Here is a 20641-nt window from a genome sequence, read left to right on the forward strand (position 1 = left end):
GCAGAGATGGGGAGTTGAATTTTAGACTCAACCTATAGGACTTGAGACTTGCAAACATTGTTTGTTTTGTCTTATGTTTTAGCTCTAGGAGATCAATGTCAGGTCTAAAATAAAATAAAAATTATTTCTAATGCTTTTCTATTGTCATACCAGCAACCTCTACAGTAATTCTGTTCCCACAAGAGTTCCCTGGCAGCTAATGGTTGCTATCAAATCCAGGCCATCCAGACACTCAGCAGTAAAGGACTGGATTGGGGGATTAAACCAACCAAATGGTTCCCAAGCGTGGATGTGTCCACTGCTTCCCACAGATGGGTCAAATGCAAAGAACTAATTTCCCACACCTAGATGTGTGAAAAATAAAGACTTAATATTTTAAACCAAAAAAGCTTATATCCAGCAGCACACACTTGTTCAGGTTGGTCTTCGTTAACAAAGCACCAGTCCTAAACGGATGGTCCCTTAGGGCATCTTACCGAGCTTAAACCTAATGAATTAACATGAGATAAATGTAGTACTTTATAATATACTGACTTTAACATTCAATTCAGTTTAAATAATATAGCCCAATATTACAACATTGTCTCAATGGGCTTCACAAATGTACAAAAATTTTAATCAGTTATAAAACACAGCTGATTGCTAAACTAAACAGATTAAACTAAACCAGACATCACTGCCCTTAGACCCTCCTTCTCAGTAAGGAAAAAAAGTCCTAAAAAAGAACAAATTCCAGGGGGGGGAAAGAAACCTCAGGGATGTCCACATGAAGGAAGGATCCTCTCCCACGACGCACAGGCAATGTACCAGAACTCTTAGACTTAGCTCTACAACTACATGTTTAAATAGTCCAGCAGATGGGCGTCCTCCAGATGGAGTTGGGGGACGGCTGGGGGGGCAAGACGAGCCAGAAGAACAGAACATTGTAATGTGAAGTGGCATCAGGCAAGAATAAGGGAATGTGTAGCTTGTGAATGTTTGATTTTAAAAGGATTGTTTTCAAAACTGAATTAAAATGTAATTTTAAAATGTCTCTGGTAGGCTTAGTGTAAAATTTAAAGTAAAATATAAAGATCTGTAATGGTTACCTTAGTTTTTGTTTAAGAATGAAGATGTTTTTGCAGAAATAGCCACGTACCACCTGGCATCAATTTGTTTTGGAAGACAACAACCACAACAGCATTTTCTTTGATTTTTAATGGATAATTATTTCAAGTTACATACATAATGGTAATAAATGCCACTGTGATACATGACCCCTTTAAATTCTGCACCTTTGAGGATATCTCTTCCGATCACACTTTTTAAAACAAAGCTACAAAGAAAAATGTCTCAAAAGTTAGTGTGCATTCATTGAGCAACGCAATACACAAATGCAAGGCCAAGAAGTGCAAGGTTTCTTGGGTATAGGCAACTACCAAGCAAAGACAAGAGATTATCACAGACTGAACTGTAGAACAGAAAATGTTAATTTTGCTCATCTTATTCATATTCCTAAAATGAAGGACATTTGGTTTCCATTTGCCACGATTCCCTAAAACCTATGAGCTCTGTCCGCCTACGGAAGTTCAAACTAACATCAAAGAGTGAAATTCTAGTCGTTTGCAAAAGCTAATGAGGGTGTTGTTTTGGCAAATTTGATTAGCTGTACATTCATACAGTTGTGACTAATGCTGGCTGAGAACAGGAAGTCAAATAATTATATCTTTAAGTAGAATTCCTTGTCAAGCTTTATGCTGCCAATCCAAAGCAATACCACGAATACTGTGAATAATCTGAGAGACTCCTCCTTCCTCGAGTCAGAGGCCGTCTTCAGTCTTGCCTCGTTTGAGGGACTGATATCGCTAAACAGGAATAATAGTGCATTTCATGGAAGTATGAAGTCTGCCAGATTAGTCTGGTGCCTGGTTGCTTTGGCGTGGCCTTGCGCTGCCGTCACATTTGATGGAAGATTGCTGGGAAGTCTGAGGAAACTATGTGTAGAAGATGACCTCAGGAATCTGTCCGTCTTCTACTGAAGTGCCGTTATTGTTGCCCGCTGCGTAGCAGAAGGTGAAGCAGGTCTTTGTGCCAGTAGATGACGACTCGTGCGTAACCTTTCGCATTCCTTTAGTTCCATAATGTGAATCTGGACCCTGTAGGACAAGAGGAAGTATGAATACCCACCACAGAACAGTGTGTGCACACATATGTACAGTGGTCCCTCGTTTATCACAGAAATTACATTCTAAAAATATTCTGCGATATGTGAAATCTGCAAAGTAGGATTATAGATGTGTCATTTTCATTCACTTAAATTCATCTTTTACCCAGTGTTAAAAGCCCATCTAGGGACAAGTGCTGCAAATTACCTTCTGCTGCAAGCATTACAGTATGGCCATGGGACTACTGCATTGCTGTATGTCTGTTTCTATATCGGCCCCATTCAAATAAACTAATGTAAAAACCCCTCACTACAAACTTCACACACTTTTGTCAGACATGACATTTTAAACACTTTTATCTCTCGTTGAAACTCGCAAAGTTCGAAACCTTCGTAGAAAAACAAGTCCAAGTTAAAAAATAAAAACAGAGATCCGTCAACGATGGAAGAGTTGTGTAAATTTGGCAAACTGAACTCTTTGTGCAGGAAACACAGAACTGAGAAGATGATTGACACAGGATTCTAAATCCCGCTTAAAAAAATTACAAAACAGACTGCGAAAGGTGAACCGTGATATAGCCATAACACTATACATCTTTCTGTGTGATAATTATTCTCCATTTCATACAGACCTTAAGAGTAGCACAGGCTGTGTAGTTGACGTTAGGCAGAATTTCCACCGGCTCTTTGAACATGACTCTGAAGGTGTTTGCTGAGCCGTCACAACTGAAGCCGGTGTCATTCTGCCCCAGTACAGTGTTACTGTCTGTGTGAATTATCTACAACGCCAAAAGAAATTACAGATATTCAAGAAAAATTACACCCAAGTACAAATGATCTTGAACAACAACAAAAACCACCAGAAGGGTCAAAGGGCTGTACCTGTATGTTGACTTGGTAGTCTGTAGGTCCATGTATGGAGCCATAAAGTCCAAATCCAACTATGAATATCCTTCTGTTTACAGAAAACCTGTGAATGAAAAAGAAAAAGATCAAAATTTCCAATATATTCATCTTATAATTCGTCTTTTTCGTATTGATTTCAAGTGAGCTTTTGCAGCTTCCTGATTTAAGCTGTTAATGTATACAAAGTGTGTCTGAATAGTAAAGTTAAAAAAGAAAGTCCAGTTTTTGAAAAATATTTATGGCATCAACTCTTCATCATGGCGCTCACTTTATGTACGATAGGCACCAAAGGGATCAGAGCAGCAAACATCTGATCAGTTCATGTAAACTAAATGCAGTTTGTGGATTCTTCCAACAGTTTGAGAATCTGAAAACTCTTCCCGTTTCGGTTAGGGTTCACATAATCTGATTAAAGGCTGAGTAATCTGAATACATTTAGTTATATATGGTGGTGGTTTGCATCAACCGTTTGAGGTTTAAGTAATCTGAATATAATTTTTGTAACCTGAATACAGTTTGTATACCTTGATTACTTCATTGAAACGACACAATTCTTTCTCAATAACTCCCTTCATCGCATGCAAAGGAGAAAGATATACATAAATTTAGAATAAAACCCGATTTTTCCATTTTTTTAAAGGAACACTGAAGCAGAAGGTGAGGACAGTTGGTGCTTCATTATCTCACTCTTGGGCTTTGCCGTTTGGCTTGTTATTCTTACATTTTATTATCTTTTACTTGCCTTGTTCCTTGTTTTTAAGACTTTTACTTTGTGTGATTATTGTTTGCTTTACATAAATCCTGGCTTAAAGCAAATCCACTGTTATTTTGTCTGCAACTTAGAGCTTAGCGTCTTCCCAAAAGACTCCATAACAAACAGAAAGGATAAAACCTTCTAGACGATGGAAACCCTGCTCTTTCACTCACTATGCTTTTAAAGATGTCAACTCGTGCACAAAGCTACCAGGTTCAACTCTTTATTTAAAAACCGACAGTTCCTCAAACCAAGATACAGACGGCTAACATCTTTAAGTTAGGCTGGAGAAGGTAGAACGGTTATACACAATACACATGCATTCATTTATGTTGATCTCAGAGATAAGACTTGTTTACTACTGTTGTTTGTAATAAAACTAAAATGGTGTAGAAACTGGGTTTTAAATCTATGAAAATGCTGAGCACAAGTTACGTTTTTAGTATATTTATGGACACGCAGAGCTTATATAAAGATTTTTCTCAGCAATTTCCCAGAGTAAACCTTCTTAGATTAATCCGGTTAGACATGCAGAGATTGTTTGTATTCCGCTTTGGTGATCAGCTCTTTTTTTAATCATTTACATATGCAAACACATGCCTAGAACGTTGTTTAGGTGAAGCATAAGTCTGCTCGGTTGATGCAACAGGACTTCTGCACTGCAGAACGTCTACAGGCATGTTCTGCAAAAAATATCTGTGAACGGTTTGAGCAAAGAAAGAACGGACAACGATGAAGAAACAGATGAAAGGTTAAAGAAAATGACAAACTGTCAAAAGCCTGAGATCAGTTTAGATTGAAGAAAGTGGTCAACGAAATCTAAACATCAATGATCCAAATAGGAAAAGAAAGAAAGTAATGCCTTTAAAATATTGGCTTTATTTACTGATGTCAATTGTTGATGCTACTCAATAACTAACTAAACGAGAAAATGCAATGAAAGTACTAAAAAAGGACACTTTACCACTTAAAGACACTTTTTGGTCATTAAAAATGTTTTTTGGTAAATCTCTAAATGAATAACTTTCCCAGTGAAATTTTTTGTCTTCAGTTTTATCCATTCAGTGAAACGTCTGTTCAGAGTTTTTTTTTTCTTTCGGTTAAAAAAAAAATCAAATGGAAGTTCATAAATTGTTCAAAATCCATTTCTGTAACATGTTCTTTTTCAGTTGTAAGCTCACCGTATGCGGTCGCTTGTCCCACTATATCCCCAGCGGCTCTCCACTTGTCCGAAGCGCGTGATGCTGCACTCCTTCCCGCGGAGGCAGCACCGCGGCCGATCGATGAAGTCCACGCGAGGCTTTGGGTTCACGGTGAAGTGGAGGAAGAGACTCACCACCTCTCTATCAGTCAGAATATTGGACTGGGCTGGACCTGAGGGGTAGACGACAGAAGCTGAAGCTGTGGCGGTAGGCCTACAGCTCAGGTGTGCTCATCTTTACCTGCAGCAAACTCTTCAATGGTCATGAGCGGGAAGCGAATGAGAGTGAGAGCTTTTCCCAGGACTTTGCGTTTGTTTTCAGGCGTGGACTGCAGCTGCTGTCGGTGAGCTTCGGCCTCCGCCCAACGCACAGCAGCTCCGAACAATCGCACCTCTCTCACTCCCAGAGTGTCCCTCTCCAAAACTGCAACCAATGTATCTATGCAGGATAAGAATTTTTTTTTTTTAAGTTTGCAAGTTTATAGCTCACAATTATAACATGCAGAGATAATCACAGTTAGCAAAAGCACAATACCTAAATCGATGTCTGTGAATCCTTCTGCAGCAAGAGCATCTCCAGTGTTCTTATCAATATTCTCTAAACAAAGGCTGGCGAGCTGTGGCTCATCAAACAACCGAGCCTAACGACACAAAAAACACGTTACAACCAGGTTTTAGACCAAAAAAAAAGAACACATCATAAATAGATAAATATAAAAATCTGTACTTTCTTTTTAGTTTATGTGGAATTTTTAAAAAAAAGTATTCAATAAATGTTAAAAATCTTTAGTACCATGTTGAATTTCTCTAAGGATTTAACTCAGATCTACTCAGACCAGGAGTCTGGAAGCTGAGGCTCTGGAGCCGGCATGCAGCTCTTTCCTTCCTCCATTGTAGCTTTATGGCTTTAAAGAATAATGCCAACAGTCTAAATAAATGATGGGTTGAGTCACATTTAGAGTTTTAACATGTCAGAGTAAAATAATGGTAAAAAGTTGAATCTACTGCCAGAGGGATTCATTATTAGAATAAGTTTCAAGCACATATTCTTGTTTTCACATATTCTTATTCTCTGTGCATAGCAGTGTCTTGTGCAGAGGCAAACAATAAACAAACCACTGTAAATATAAAAAAAAATACATTATATAAATGAATGGCTGCAAAACATAAAGTGCATGTTTCTAAATAGTGACTTCATGGCTGTGGCTGAATTTAGTTAGAAACAGGACTCTTTTATCATTAAAGGTTGCAGATCCCAGACGTAAACATTAAAGATAAAGATGTTTGATGAGTACACAAAGCTAACCTGAGTGAGCAGCATGAAAGCGTTGTCTGCTCTCAGGTTCTTCTTGAGAAATTCCACGCAGTGAGCTTCCAGGGCTGGAACCGCATACTTTTTGGCTGTGTACAGTGTGGTCATGACAGTTTCAGGCCCAATCTGTACTTCATCGGAGTACAGAAACCTGCCGGAGAGGAAGCACATACTAGAGTGTAACTGCACAGTCATCATAGTAGTTATGGATTACAGTACAACAGAGTGACACACATAACAGGACTTAAATGCTGGAACCATGCAGAAAACGTGACATATTGGGGTCTTACTTCAACAGGGCCAGAAAAGCAGCTGGTTCCACGTCCGGAAGCTCGATTTCCGTCGATGTGGTCGCCATCCCGCCGTTAAACATCGCATCAAAAACGGCGCTCCCGACAGCGAGAACGAACCTGCAAACCCCAACAAAGGAAGTGGGAGGAGATCCGCTGGCTGCGGTCTGCTGACGTCTGAGCGCCGGTGGTGCTGACGGGGTTTCGTCCTACCTGTGCGCCGGTATTCTCTGAACGCCCATTCCCTTGCCGACTAAGAAATGCACGTCGCTGAGTACCTCGTTGTTGAAGAGGAACGCAAATCTTTCCTTGACCGTGCTCTTCGTTGCTTGCCAGTTATACACTGGCTCTCGGTACACTAGCACGGACGCCGCACCCGGTGCGGCCGTCGGAGCTGTAGCATGCGAGGCGTTCGACGCGGCGGTCGTGGCCATGTTAGACGCGGGGACGGCCATGGCTCCGGCCGCTGCGGCAGCGGAGTGCTGATGGGAGTTCTGCGCATTCGGCTGCGCTCCGCTCGAAACACCGCTGCTGTCTCCGCCGCCAGGCCCGAGTTGCGGGTTTGGACGCCTCGCGGTCCCCTGCACTCCTCCGACTCCACCGGCCGCTCCCCCGTTGGATGCTGGCATTGAGAAAACGCTGTTGCTTGGCTGACTGTTTCCTAATGGCCCCGGTCCCGAGAAACCGAGGCAAGGAAGCCTGCCACTGTTGTCTCCAGCGGCCATCTTCAATCTGGCGTAGGCGTAAACAACACTTTTCCTCGCTTTAAGATTTTTCAAACGTCCACACGGGCGTGTTAGGGATTCGTTTCCCCCTGGCGTCCAATATAGGTACTGCATGGCAGTGTGATAACTTTAGAATTAAGTTAGGTACCCCATAAACATTTTTTTAATAAAAACATCCTCATTGGTGTTTTAATTACGAAGATGAAGGTTTAAACCAAAATCCCACAACCTAAATGTCCTAAAAAGCCCTATTTTATGTCACGTTGGTGCTGATCTGAGTAGCCCCGCCCTTGATCCCCCCCCTTCCCCTTCCCTTTCTTGTACACAAGTCTGTCACAAGGGGGGGCACTAGTGACACCAACTGACAGTCTCTATTTCCAAAAGTTTATCTTTAGCGATTTAAAAATAAACTGTTAAAAGTTACATATTGTTTATTTGAAATGACACTTTTTGGAATGTCAAAACGACTGCGTGTTCCTGACATGGCTTTTAATAAAATTACATACAAAAAAGAACATTGATGACCCCATGAAAATGCTTTGAATTACATCATAATAAAGGCTAGATTGCACCAGAGACAGCAGCACTGGCTCATAACTGATTTGATGCTAGCACAGATTGTTGAATTCACTTGCACAGTAAATAAAATGAAATGTCATAAAGAAAGTGATTGTGGGACTTTAACTTTAAGTTTCTTTTTAAATACGAGCGGCAAACAACAAATGTCCGCCTTGGACGCACTTAGAATGAGTGCAGGGAATGCTGCAATGTTGCTAAAGTATATTATTAAATGGCAAAAACTTTAAAACAAAAACAAAGGAAAAATATTTCCAAATGCTTTTCAAGGAGTGCAGAAAAAGAAAAACACACGGAAAATCTCTGTGAAAGTATTACAATTTATTTAACTCGTGTCAAAAACTGTCCCAAACCACATTGGACAAATAAAACGGTGGCAAGAAACTGTTCAAATACCATTTGAAGGAGGAAAATAGTCAAATTAATAAGTGTAATCTGTTTTAATGGAGATTTAAGCAGCACAATGATCAGCTACTGTCGTCATGAAATTGAAAAATTGTGAGAAAAACAAACTAGTGAATTCGACACCAGATTAGTTTAGAAAATACTTTCTCCAAATGCCCCCATGTGTTTGATTCATTTTCTTTTCTGCAGATACATTCTTTTACCAGAAGAGGGCGGTGTCGCTGGTGGAGTTGGTATCCAGAATAAAACAGGCATCCCTCTGAAAGGTGTGATCACTGCGGAAGCATGGAGGTTCCTAGAGAAAAATGAGCTGGCAACGATTTTTAGAAATGTACACAGCATTTTAATTATTTCTTAAAAACGAATAAATTATGTTACAAACGAAGCTTTACCAAAAAAGTGATTGAAAAATATTTTTGTATTGTAAAACTGAATTAGTTTTGGGTGTATCACAGTCTCCTTTTTATCGGCTCTCCTTCCTAAATGCTTTTTTTTTTACTGTGAGTTTTACATATAGTCTTTGTATATGTATGACTATTTATAAATGTTCTTTTTTTGACACTCAACTCCTGTGAGATTTGTTTATTATTTTTCTAACTGTATTTTATTTCTCAATCCAGTTAATGGTACAGTTTACTTCTCTGTATTCGTTGTGGGGTTCTTTCGTCAGTTTTCCTATTTGGCAGCTTGATTTTTTATAATCTCACCAACACACAGTACAAAAAATTAACTTGTGCTGACAGTAAATGTGCATATGAGAGAGGATCCCACACAAATTAAATGCCTGGCTCACTTAGATACAAAACAAAAACAAACACCAAAAAACATTAATTATATTGTCATACATTGGCAAGCAAGAAAAACAGTCTACTATTTTAACAACTAACCCAACTTTAAGACAAAGAAAAACTGAATTTTACTGTTTTGGTTCGAACACGCTAGTCATATTCTTCAGTAATAATAACAATCAAATCCACTGGATTATAAAAGCTCCTTATCTTTCTAAAGTAACTTCCTTTTACAAATAATGGGGGGGGGGGTATATTTGACTATATGAATTTTATGCAATTGAAATTTTTTTTTTTAGATTTTATTTGGTTTGAAATAGTAAATTTTGTTTAGACCAAGTTGTATTAGAATGGTGTTTATATGATCACACAGCGGGGATTCCTGGTGCTAAACTCGGATTTATATAATTGAATGACCCCTAGAATTCTTGTTAAATGATTCAAATAGTCCAATGGGGAATATAAACTGTTTTTGTGAGATTTTATGGGAGCATCGTGTTCACAAAACGCCTCAAAGCATGAATGAAATTCTTTGCCTCCCTATTTTTCATTGGTTATTCAAGCCCCCATCCTGGCGGCCGAGTGCTCCTGAGTCTGCTACTCATCGAGCGTGACGTCAGGGGCGGCGCGGCACGAGGGAGTTGTCCTCGCGCGGAGTCCGCTGTTGAAACAAGATGGCTGTGTGAGCGGGAGGAGCAGCGGCGGAGAGCTGAGGCAATGCAGAGGAGGATGCCAGAGGAGGGGAGAGGATTTCATTCCTGTCTGTCCTGTCCTGAAGCGCAACAGGGGGAGACGGCCGCCTCTGAGACGATGTTGACTCATTCTCGTGAGCGGAACGGTTCTGGTTGAGTTTTTAATTTTGATTTTTTGCGGCCGAGAGACTTAAGTGACCGAGGAGTACGAAGTCCTGCCGGGGGACGCTGTCAGAGATGTCCCTGCTGTGTGTGGGAGGTAAGGACACCAAAGAAAAAAAAACACCGAAACCTTCTGTGTTGTTTGATAAAATGTTTAACGGCGGCAGTTGTCGGAGCCCGCGAGGCTGGCAGCTCCGCGGGAAAGTGTCTAAAAAGGCTTTTATTGCAGCGGAGAACCCGCCGTTACCTCTCTCGGATAGTACTGATGCGGTTTCCTTTCGTGAGTGCCCCCCCCCCCCCCCCCCACTCATTCATGCGTGGGCAGGTGGGAGGCGGAGGAGGATAAGGAAAAGCCCCTGCCGCACCGCACCGCTCCCCTTCACCAAGGGAATACTGGCAGTTAGTTGGCAGGAGGCGCGCGTCACTCCCCTCGCGCGTCCCCCCCCCCCTCCCAAAAGCGATGCGTCACCTCCTCCAACCTCCAACCACACTCCCGAAAAGCACCTGATGATGCTGACACTGTGCTCCCTCTGGCTCTGCGGGATAAACAAGCTGCACAGAAAAGTCACGCCGCAGCTTCACACCCAGAATGAGGTGAAACCAGAGACGAGGAGCGTTTGAAACTCCAGGAGAACTGCAAATAGAAGAAATGTAGTATTTTTGTGTGAAAACTGTAAGAAAACAGCCTTAAATGTGTTTCTGCTAAACACATTATATTGGAACATCTTCTTTCATTTTTATGGTTGATCTTAATATATTGAGGCTGAGTTAGGTGCTTAAATTCCTGGTTTTTTATCTCCGTGGGCAAGGCACTTAAAGCCCTGTTCTAATAATCTTTTCATCTTTTATAAAAGCGTTCCCAGTTGTCTTTTAATTATGGTTGTTCCATTTTTATCCATAATTACATGTAGTTCTTTAGGACATAGTTGTTTTCTAGCGACAGGAGTTCATCAGAAATTCACCTCTGAGGTGCAGAGTAAGCCTTCCCTCATTTTCCATCATCCCTTTGATTACACTCTCCCGTTAGCTTATAGCCCCCCACAACCCATCCTAACATTACCGGTGTAACAACAATGGAGAGCAGTATCTGAGCTATTCATCCATGCAGTTTGGCGCCAGATGCCAGCTTGGACGTGGAAAATAAAGACATACATGGATCCGTTTGTCTGCAAGTGGATGCATCATAATGGAGCGGAGCAGGGAGCATGTGGTCCGCCGACTGCACCACCTCTGTCACAACTACAAGCTTTTCCAAACAGCATTTTTGTGTCTGCTCCTGATTCACAACAATATCGATAAGGAAATACTCAGAAACATGGTTTTAAGCTTCATTTCTTTATATTTGTCCTCCATCATCATACTTACCAACTATTAAAGGAGAATTGTGTTATTGTTGTTTTCTTGTTGCAGTTTTCTAATGATGGATATATATAAAAATAAAACTAAGCTTCAAATTCAGTTTTTGAGTATTTCTGTATTCAAATCACTGTGACATAGGAGCAGACGCAAAAAATGCAGTTGGAAAAAGTTTGTAGCTGTGACGTAGAAGCTTATATGACAAGCCAAAAGCTTGATACAGGTTTTTTGATTTTGGCTCGAAACAGCATAATCAAAATTAATAGACAATGGGGACACTTTTAAAACAGATCAAAAGATGCTCAGGGTGGGACTTCATCTTTTGGGGTATTTTTTTTAGATCACCTTCAATGCTTCACACCATTTCATCCAAGCCGGCCCACCCACTGGCGAGCCGCCATTAAGACCCTGAAAGCCATTCATTCATAAAGACTGGCTGCAGTTGCTGGTGCTGTAGACTTACACGACTTGGCAGACAGCCCTTTCTCTGTTCCCGGTTACATCATTTATGCTTACCTGACAGGAGCTATTCCTGTCCTCCATCGTACTTTGAGCCTCTTTGCCTGAATAGGCAGCATTTCTTTTTGGCGCATGTGCCGACAAAGCAGAAAACCCACACAGACACTGAATAACTCACAAGAATTTGGCTCGTTTTTTTTTGCTGATTTGCTTTTGTGAGTTTTTTTTTTTTCTTTTAAACCCAGATTCATCAGAGTTAAAGCATCTCTAAAGATCATACTCTTCCTAATTGTTATTCATTGTCACTCATCGTTAACAAGTCTACCTCCCTGTCAAATCTCAGCTTTTGAGACGATTTGAACAGACAACATGAAAGACTGAATATACAGTAGCTTTGTCTAGTCATTTTATTTACACTCTTAATAGAAATAAAGCTTAAACACTTCAGAATTCAGGCTTTTTACCCTGAAACTAAAACTCAGCGAAAATGTGTAATATTTGATTCCCTTACAAGTTTTTTTTTTTTTTTTTTTGCAGCTGGGACATAATGTGATAAATGCTTTCCAAATTTCTTATGATCATTCATCCTGTCAGAGAGACGTATGATCATGTGCTCAAATTAAGCCAGAGTTTTCTGCCACTGGAAAATCCAATTCCTCTCTTATTGATGTTTTATGCACGCCGATCTAAATTTGGATGAGATGTTCTCCGAAAGCAGGAGGAGAAGCTCTGATCTAACGGGATTTGTCTCGGTAGTTGTCTCAAAAAATGCAGAATCCTCGACTTTTGAGATGAAATAAAACCGCATTTGGTGTTCTTTTCTGTTTTTGGTGCAAAAGTACAGTATGTACCGTACTTACGGTTTAGTGCAACGAAGAAGCTTCCTTAGCGTGACTGGGGCTGAATGGAAGCAGAGATGAATACATTTCTCCTCGCTGCAGGTGCACCATGTGGATGTGTTGCAGCTGCGGTTTGCATGTGTGTACTTTAACGCTTGCTGCAAGCTGCAGACGAATGTATGAGTCGCTTGACTGATGGAAAACAGTTAAAACAAGAGCAAAGTTCTTTGCTGAAATGGATAAATGTACATATTTATTCATGGAAATGACTAAACTGAAGTATTTTGTGTGGAGAAAATGAGAGAACATGATAGTTGATCTTGTTGCATTTCAACAAGATCAACTCAAAAGAACTCACCCTGATGAAAATTGTGCTTTGGTGTTTTTAACATGTTCTTGTGGCATTTTCTAACGATGGAGGACATACATTTAGAAAACTAAGCTCAAAATTGCATTTCTGAGTATTTCTTTATTGTTACCATTGTGAATCAGGAGCAGATGAAAGAATGGTGTTTGACATAGAGATTATTTGAGACAGAAAATACGCTGGATGGGCCACAAAATACTTGGCATGAGCTCTAATCAAAGGGGAGGAAAGGAGGGGCGAGGTTGCCCCACACCAACAGTCAGAGGCCAATTTCTAAGGAGAAACTATGTCCAATAGAAAACGACTGATTTTTTTTTATTTTGACTAAAAACGACAAAATTATGACTGGAATGGCTTTCAAAATAGCTCAAAAGGTGATCAGAGTGGGACATGATGCATTTATCTGTTTATGGTTTCTTTGTCTACCAGTGCAGATGCTCGGCTCTCAGAGAAACGGTTTGAATCTTCCAGTTGTGGGAGATTTTTACTACACCTGCCTGTTCATTTTAGATTCCACGCAAAATGATGGCACATTTATTTGCTTACCAGCAGTGTGTGTGATAATGAGGCCTATACAATACATTGTATTTTTTTTTTTAATAAAAAGCTATTTCAGAGGTAAGTCAAGACAAAAGTACTTGTGTTGCAATATGAAAAGTGAAAAAGGTTTTTCCCCCCATACTATGTAGAGAGTCTCACGCTGTGAGCCTCAACAGAACTGCAGTCATGTGGGTAGTATGAAGTTGCTCCACACAAGCAAAACGGGGGTAGAGTCCTGGAGAAATGCCTACTGGGGAGCCATTAACATTTTTTCATTGCAGATGAATTTGCTTTGTTACTTTGCACCATAACGCATTTGAGGTTTCCGCACAAAAGCAGCTGGAATAACATTGTACAATTTCATACTAAAGGTTAGATCTACTTACTGCCTTTGCACATTGTATACATGTGTATAGATTTGTTCGAGAGAACTGTTTTATACTAGGGTAATAATGGTTGGGTTACAAGTAAAACACGGTAAAGCCCTCTGTTTGAACATGTGCTTAAGAGCATTAAAAATGTATGTGCAAGTGACGTAAAACTGTAAAAGTAAAAACTGCTGCATAAAATCTATTTTTAAGAAGCAGGATTTTTCCTTGTAGATGCAGTCAAGAAATTAATTCTTAAATCCTGTATATTTAGTGAGTGTTAGTAGTTTAGTGGATATAACTGTGTGCAAAAGCGTATGTTTGAAAAAGTAAATACAATTCACTTTAGGTGCGATGGGGTAAGAACACAATTTATATGTATATATTTTGCACTTAGCTAAACACATTTTTAAATATAAATATGAGGGCCATGACCGCAATTACTATGGTTCATGTAGTATTTATTATTTTTAAACCTTGTGCTGTTCCTTTTAATACGTCAGAAGCGTGCTCTTTTTTAGTGAGGACAACAAGAGCATGCTGTCCTTACTAAAAAAAGGGACACCTAAGCATGAAAACAGATGGTGTTCCTGTGTCTCACCGTGACCCTCCCTGTGTTTCAACAGTAAAGAAAGCCAAGCTGGATGGACCCCAAGGTAAGACAAAGGAGATTTTTCTATAATGTGGTGTGAATATTTTAGTTAACAGTTTAGGAAATTAGGTGACAATTTACAGCATCTACTTTCTTTCTCCCTCGCAGAAAAGTTCAACACTTACGTAACTCTAAAGGTGCAAAATGTGAAGAGCACAACCATTGCTGTCAGGGGCAACTTGCCCAGCTGGGAGCAAGACTTCATGTTGTGAGTCCTCCAGGACCTTCTCTCAAAGCTCTGACTTCTCTTTTCATGTGACCAATCATAGCCCCCGCCTCAGCTGCCCACAGTTTTTTCCAATCTCTTCATTCCACCAGCTTTCTTGGCCCTCTCTGTTTCTCTCCTTCTTTCATCTTGAGTGCCCTTCATCGCCGTATTGTTTCCCATAGCTCTTCCTCTCCGCCCCCAACAACTGTCTTTTTTTTCATTTTTTTTTTCATTAGCTTTTCCTCCGTACTTCTCTCATACTCATTCCAAACCTTGGCTCTCTCCCAGCTCTCCACTCTCCCCTGTCACATCCTCTAAATACAGCTCCTTGATCTTCATCTGTTCAACCTCTCCTCCTCCTCGTCTCCTGATTTCACACTTATCCAATCAGCCTTCATATTCACTTCTCCCTCACTCCTTTTCTCTGCTTCTACTGTCCGTTCCACTGAGTCTTTTTCATTCATTCTTTCTCACTTCAGTTGCTTTTAGGTTATGTTTCTTTAAACATTGAAGGGGATCTTCCTGCATATGCTGAGATTACAGTAATTCAGTGGGATGCTGACGGCGTGGTAGCTTTTTAGGCAATATTTAGTGAGATTCATTCAGGATGTGGGAGGGTGCAGACAGCATCACTGCAGATTTCTCAGCATGAAGTTTGGAGGTGTTGAGCCTTGTGCCGGTGTTGCATCAGTGGAGCTGTGTTATGTAATATTTGGGCTGCAGAGAACCCTTCATGTCCTCCTTCAAACTGCCTCCAACATGACTGCCCCCTCATACGCTGCCATGAGTCAAACGGGCACCTTTCCGAAAACCAGTCATCGCTGTGATGGGAAATCTGCCTGCTCTGTTTCTTAATTAAAGTTCCCTCTTTCTCCCTCCAGGCATTCAATGTAATGACCTCCTCCACTGCCTTCCTCTCATGCCTCTCCCACAAATCCCCCTTTATTAATCCCTCACTCTCTTCCCTGTTTCACGCTGGGTCATAAATGCTTTGGTAGCTTTGCACAGGTTTTGTCCCTTTGAGCCAAGCCTCAAACATATCACAGGAAAGTAAACAGGTCATTATTGTGCATCCAATACATTTGGGTACATCTTCAGATGAAGAAACTGGAGTGTAAATCAAATGACCAGAAAAACAATGTCAAGGTAATATATTTGCTACAAATTTACCTTAATATTAAAGCAACAATTAAGTGAAATCAGTGCTTCATGACAGATTTCTCAATAATTTAGCAGATCTTCAGCATTTAAATGACAGTTAAAAACATCCAGATTAAATATATATTGTGTATTTATATTTGTTTCATTTATAATAGTTATATAATATATACAATATTTTATATAGTATATGTATTTTTTAACACCTTTCACTCAAATCACTGCAGCAGAAAGACTTGACACGGCACCCTCCCTCACAAAAAAGTGAAACCAAATTCGTCTGAAGTTGAGTTTAAAATTCACACATATAACAAATAAAGTTTACTACAAGAAAGAAAACTAAAATAAAATTACCAAGAAAAAAATTTGTTTGAAAAAATTACAATTCAATAAATGAAACAATTTATCATAAAAATGCACCTATAGCAAATGTGACCAGTATCAACTAAAGAAATAAAAGCACTAAACCTCCTATACAAATAAAGCTAAATACAGACATTTAAAAAGTTGATAAATAATACATCTTAAACAATAAACAAGAATTATATTTTAGGTAAACAAGACATGGAGAGGTTTTGTCTCAAGCCTATTTTTTTAACTCTCCACGGCAGAAGAAGCCCACAGAGGCTGCTGAAAGAGGCCTCTGTGGGTTTTTCTTCTGACCTGTGGGACTGTAACCAAGAGGGGGATGGAGGAAAAGTCACACAGGTAAATCAAAACACTCAGGTCAGCTAAAACATTTATGAACCAATAAAATCATCTTAAAAGTATCCTTAAGGTAAAAGCTAAAATAAACCATTTGTGTGAGCTTTAAAGGTGAATTCTGAAATAAGCTTATTCTGGGTCATTTGTGTGTTTCTGAATAATTCTGGGTTATTTTTATCTCAAAAGTTAAATATATTTATTATTATTCTTGGGGTTATTTTGATTTATAAGTAGTGAATTCTTTGACAGGCACTTCAAACTAAAATGTTTTATTATTGTAACAGAACTACAATTGACAACACTAGAATTTGAAAAATATAATTTGACATTTAGATCAGAAATACTCAACAGGCTTAAATACATCATATGGAAGAGAACATTTAAAGCTTTTAGTGGAGAGATCTGTGTGTATTTGTTTAACTCTTGCTTTTGTTAGTTTAAATAATGATCATTTCTACACAAAGAAATATATTTTTTTAAATATTTATCATATTTCATCTTTCAAATCATTCTGGCTCAGGCTCTCATCAAATGCATTTTGTAATGTCTAAATCGGTTGCTCTATCTTCACTATGGATGTTTTTCTGCTATTATAGTGAAATCAATCGCCTTGACCTGGGTCTGACAGTAGAGTTGTGGAACAAAGGGTTAATTTGGGACACCATGGTCGGAACTGTGTGGATTCCCCTCCAGAACATCAGACAGTCCAACGAGGTTTGTCTAAACCACCGCTAATGCCTAAATACTGAATATCAGTTACTTTGACAATTTTTCTGTCTGCTGCCAAAGCTTTTGCATCTCTCCAAACCACGTTGACTTCCCTCTGTGTGAAGAACACATATCACACTGTGTTTCTATCGTTTGGACATCAGCTGCAACTCATGTCTTTGTCCTCAGGAAGGTCCGGGGGAATGGCTGACGGTGGACTCCCAGGTCATCATGGCTGACAATGAGATCTGTGGCACCAAAGACCCAACTCTGCACCTGGTGCTGCTCGATACACGCTTTGAACTGCCGCTAGGTGAGCGCTCAATACAAACCAGAAGCTGCCAATAAACGAGAGAAGATAAAGTGCACTTGCACGTGACACTATAGGAAATCATCGCCCCAGCAGGCAGAGGAGAAATTAGGCAAATTAATTACATCAGCGCAAATATTTTTCTCTACAACAGTGACAAATGAACACCAATAATCTGTCTGATTTATTAATCTGACCTACTTTTCTTTTGTAAAGTTTGCGTCTGTGTGCTGTAAGTCTGCAGCTAACAATGATTTAAGGGCTGTAATGCTTCCTGCTCCTCTAATCAATATTGAATTGATTCTGAACACCTGACTCCTCAATATTTGGACCAAACCTTTCAACATGAAGCTGGATTTAACTGTATGAGTGGACAAGGCGGTTCGGGGGAAAAATATTTGCAGCCCTTTAAGTTTTCACAAACTGGTGGTCAAATCAGATTTACAAACTTGTTTTGAAATTAATTTTCCACTTCTTTTCATTAACAATTCTTTTGAGGAGAACTCCACGATGATCCTGAATGGTTGGATTTAGGCTCTGTTATTTTCTGTCACTGCTGTTTTAACGGCTGGTTGTTTTCAGATATCCCTGAGGATGAGGCACGCTACTGGGCCAAGAAACTGGAGCAGCTTAATGCCATGAGGGACCAAGATGTAAGCTGTCATCTGTCTTTGTTTTAAATCCTAGCCTTTTCTGCTATTTTAGAAACAACTTGACATGATTCCTTTGGGGACTACCATACTTTAAAGATCATCCTTTGATCTATTTCTATACGTTCCCAGTGGTCTTTTAATTATGATCAGGCTGTTCTTAGCCTTCATTTAAAACCTTAAGTTGGTTTCTAGGACATAAGTTCTGCAGAGCGGTAGAAGTTCATTAAACATTTGTCTCTGAGTTGTGGGCAGGACTGTTAGCAACCCAGGCCCCCCTCTCCCTTCCAATTACTGAGAGCTCTTTGTTTACACTCTCTTCCGTTAGCTTACAGCCCCTCACACCCGCAACCTAACATTACCAGTGCAACAGAAATGGAGGGCAGTATCAGAGCTATCCAGTTTGAGCCAGTTGAGGAAAACAAAGACCTACACAGATCTATTTGTCTGCAAGTGGATGGATCCGAATGGAGCGGAGCAGGGAGCTTGTGACCCGCCAAGTGTATTATTTATGTCACAAATAAGCTCTTTTTCAAATGTTTTTTTTGTGTCTACTCCTGATTTATAACAATTTAAATAAAGAAATACTCATGTACAACATGACATGTACTACAAATGTGGTTTTAAGCTTGATTTTCTTTATGTATGTTTTCCACCATCAGAAAACAAACAAGAAAACGTTAAAAACTCATCGGAGTGAGTTTATTTATTTACACCACAGTATAGCCATATACAGCTACAGTTACTTCTTGTAAACATCAAGCAGATTTCTATTAAATGAGCGTTTTCATAAGTGTGGCTTCTCTTTCTTGCAGTACTCATACCAGGAGGAGCAGGAACGACCTCTTCGAGCTCCAGGAACCCAGTGCTGTGAGTGCTGAATGTGCAAAATAGAAAATGATATGTTCAGGTGCTGCGATGTAATTACATTGCTTTAACGCTGCTTGTGCATAATGGGTTTACCACTTATGGGTTGTTGTGCGTTGGAGGGAAAACAGGCTGGATTTGCTGCCTTGCCTGGGATCAATAGTATTATCCCATGTCCAGAGTCAACCCCCCCCCCCCCCCCCCCCCCCCCCCCCCCCCCCCCCCCCGGACGCTCGTGTGCTTTCAGTATTGGTCTGCAGAGCATGCTGAGCCAGCTGTCTGATGCAGCTCCACCAACGGGAAGGATCAACACTCACCCCCACCTTTACCCTCTTTCTGTCACTGAATCCATTTGGCAGCACTGATGGCCTAAATGTATGTTTAAATTGCAACACTGCCATGGTTCATAATCAGAACTGACACCTTTCTGTTCCACTGCAGGTAACTGGAGTCTGTGGGGGGACCAACAGAGTAAGTGCAGAAGGCACTAGACATGCCAAGACAAGTTGTTCTAATTGTGTTTGATTTGGTCTAAATGAAATCTTAAATGAGAGAATGCATTCATCAATACACTGCACAGGTCATGGACCAATGGCAAAGCGTTGAATAAAAGGAAAATACTAAAAGAGTTTCTCTTCCTAACCTTTACATATATATATATATATATATAAAACGGATAATGCCCTATGAGTTGTCCATTATCAGAAATTAACAAATGACGCAGACGCACTCTCACATCCATGATGGCATGATGCGTTGTCATAGTGACAACACCACATACAAGATTCAGTATTGATAGATACTGGCATGTTCACCATAGTGCCATTTGAAGACAGAGCTCCTTTCTACTTTCTTGCTGTTGTGATAAACTGTGGAATAAACTGTCATCCTGTGTTCCAAGTTTCTTTTGTTCCGGTTACCAACTGGTGTTTTGGCCACCACAATAATATAGAACAACAATATAGAACACTCCGCCTATTATCCAGACTTCTTTTTTAGCTCCCTATTATCATTTTTTAATTGACATTTTAACATCTGCTGCAGCAAGGCACGATGTGTATTTTATTTTGAAAAGAACTTGCATGTGCCAAAAGTAAAGAGGTTATTTATTTAAAAAAAAAGACTTTTTATAATTCAATTATTGTAAATATTTAAAAATTACAATTTACAAAGGAATGTCTTAATGGCCACAAAAACACGAGTAAAGTGTATTTTTCCTAAAGGTGAAGTGGGTCCTGGCAGCTCTCTCTGGGTTTTTGTCAGTAAGAAATTGGACCAAATTGCTGGTTTAGTGTTAAAGGTTGCAGACACTGTGGTGTAAGCAAAGATAATGTACAAAGATAATAAATATAAATAATAGTGAGTATTAAACCAAGTAAAGTACAAATGCTCTTACTATTTTTCTAGTCATAAATAAATGAAAACTAAAGACCAATTGGTAACAAAAGAATGGTTTTAAAAGCTTGTTGTTTGCAGAAAGGATTTTAGATTTTTTTACAG

At 39.8% G+C, this 20641-nt stretch overlaps 2 protein-coding genes across 3 annotated transcripts in view; one reads left to right on the plus strand and one right to left on the minus strand.

Moving 5' to 3' along the window:
* Positions 1–1179: 1179 nt before the first annotated feature.
* On the minus strand, positions 1180–7363 carry btbd2 (BTB domain containing 2). The gene is made up of 9 exons (XM_004079184.4): positions 6820–7363; positions 6607–6726; positions 6311–6467; positions 5540–5645; positions 5246–5443; positions 4985–5177; positions 3026–3113; positions 2776–2922; positions 1180–2135 (listed from the first exon to the last, which is right to left on the minus strand). The coding sequence occupies exons 1-9, from the start codon at positions 7329–7331 to the stop codon at positions 1974–1976; spliced, it is 1683 nt and encodes a 560-aa protein (XP_004079232.1). The 5' UTR covers positions 7332–7363; the 3' UTR covers positions 1180–1973.
* A 2216-nt stretch (positions 7364–9579) lies between these two features.
* Positions 9580–20641, plus strand: part of LOC105356230 (protein unc-13 homolog A) — a 30423-nt gene continuing 19361 nt past the window's right edge. For both annotated transcript variants that reach the window (XM_020711009.1, XM_020711010.1), the window contains exons 1-8: positions 9580–10051; positions 14510–14539; positions 14644–14743; positions 17203–17320; positions 17504–17627; positions 18207–18277; positions 19090–19144; positions 19583–19612. In XM_020711009.1, the coding sequence (XP_020566668.1) occupies positions 10030–10051; positions 14510–14539; positions 14644–14743; positions 17203–17320; positions 17504–17627; positions 18207–18277; positions 19090–19144; positions 19583–19612 (550 nt within the window). In that variant the 5' untranslated portion in view covers positions 9580–10029. The remainder of the gene's footprint in view (positions 10052–14509; positions 14540–14643; positions 14744–17202; positions 17321–17503; positions 17628–18206; positions 18278–19089; positions 19145–19582; positions 19613–20641) is intronic.

The sequence above is a fragment of the Oryzias latipes genome, chromosome 17 (genome assembly GCF_002234675.1).
Source record: "Oryzias latipes chromosome 17, ASM223467v1".
Taxonomy (NCBI): Eukaryota; Metazoa; Chordata; class Actinopteri; order Beloniformes; family Adrianichthyidae; genus Oryzias; species Oryzias latipes.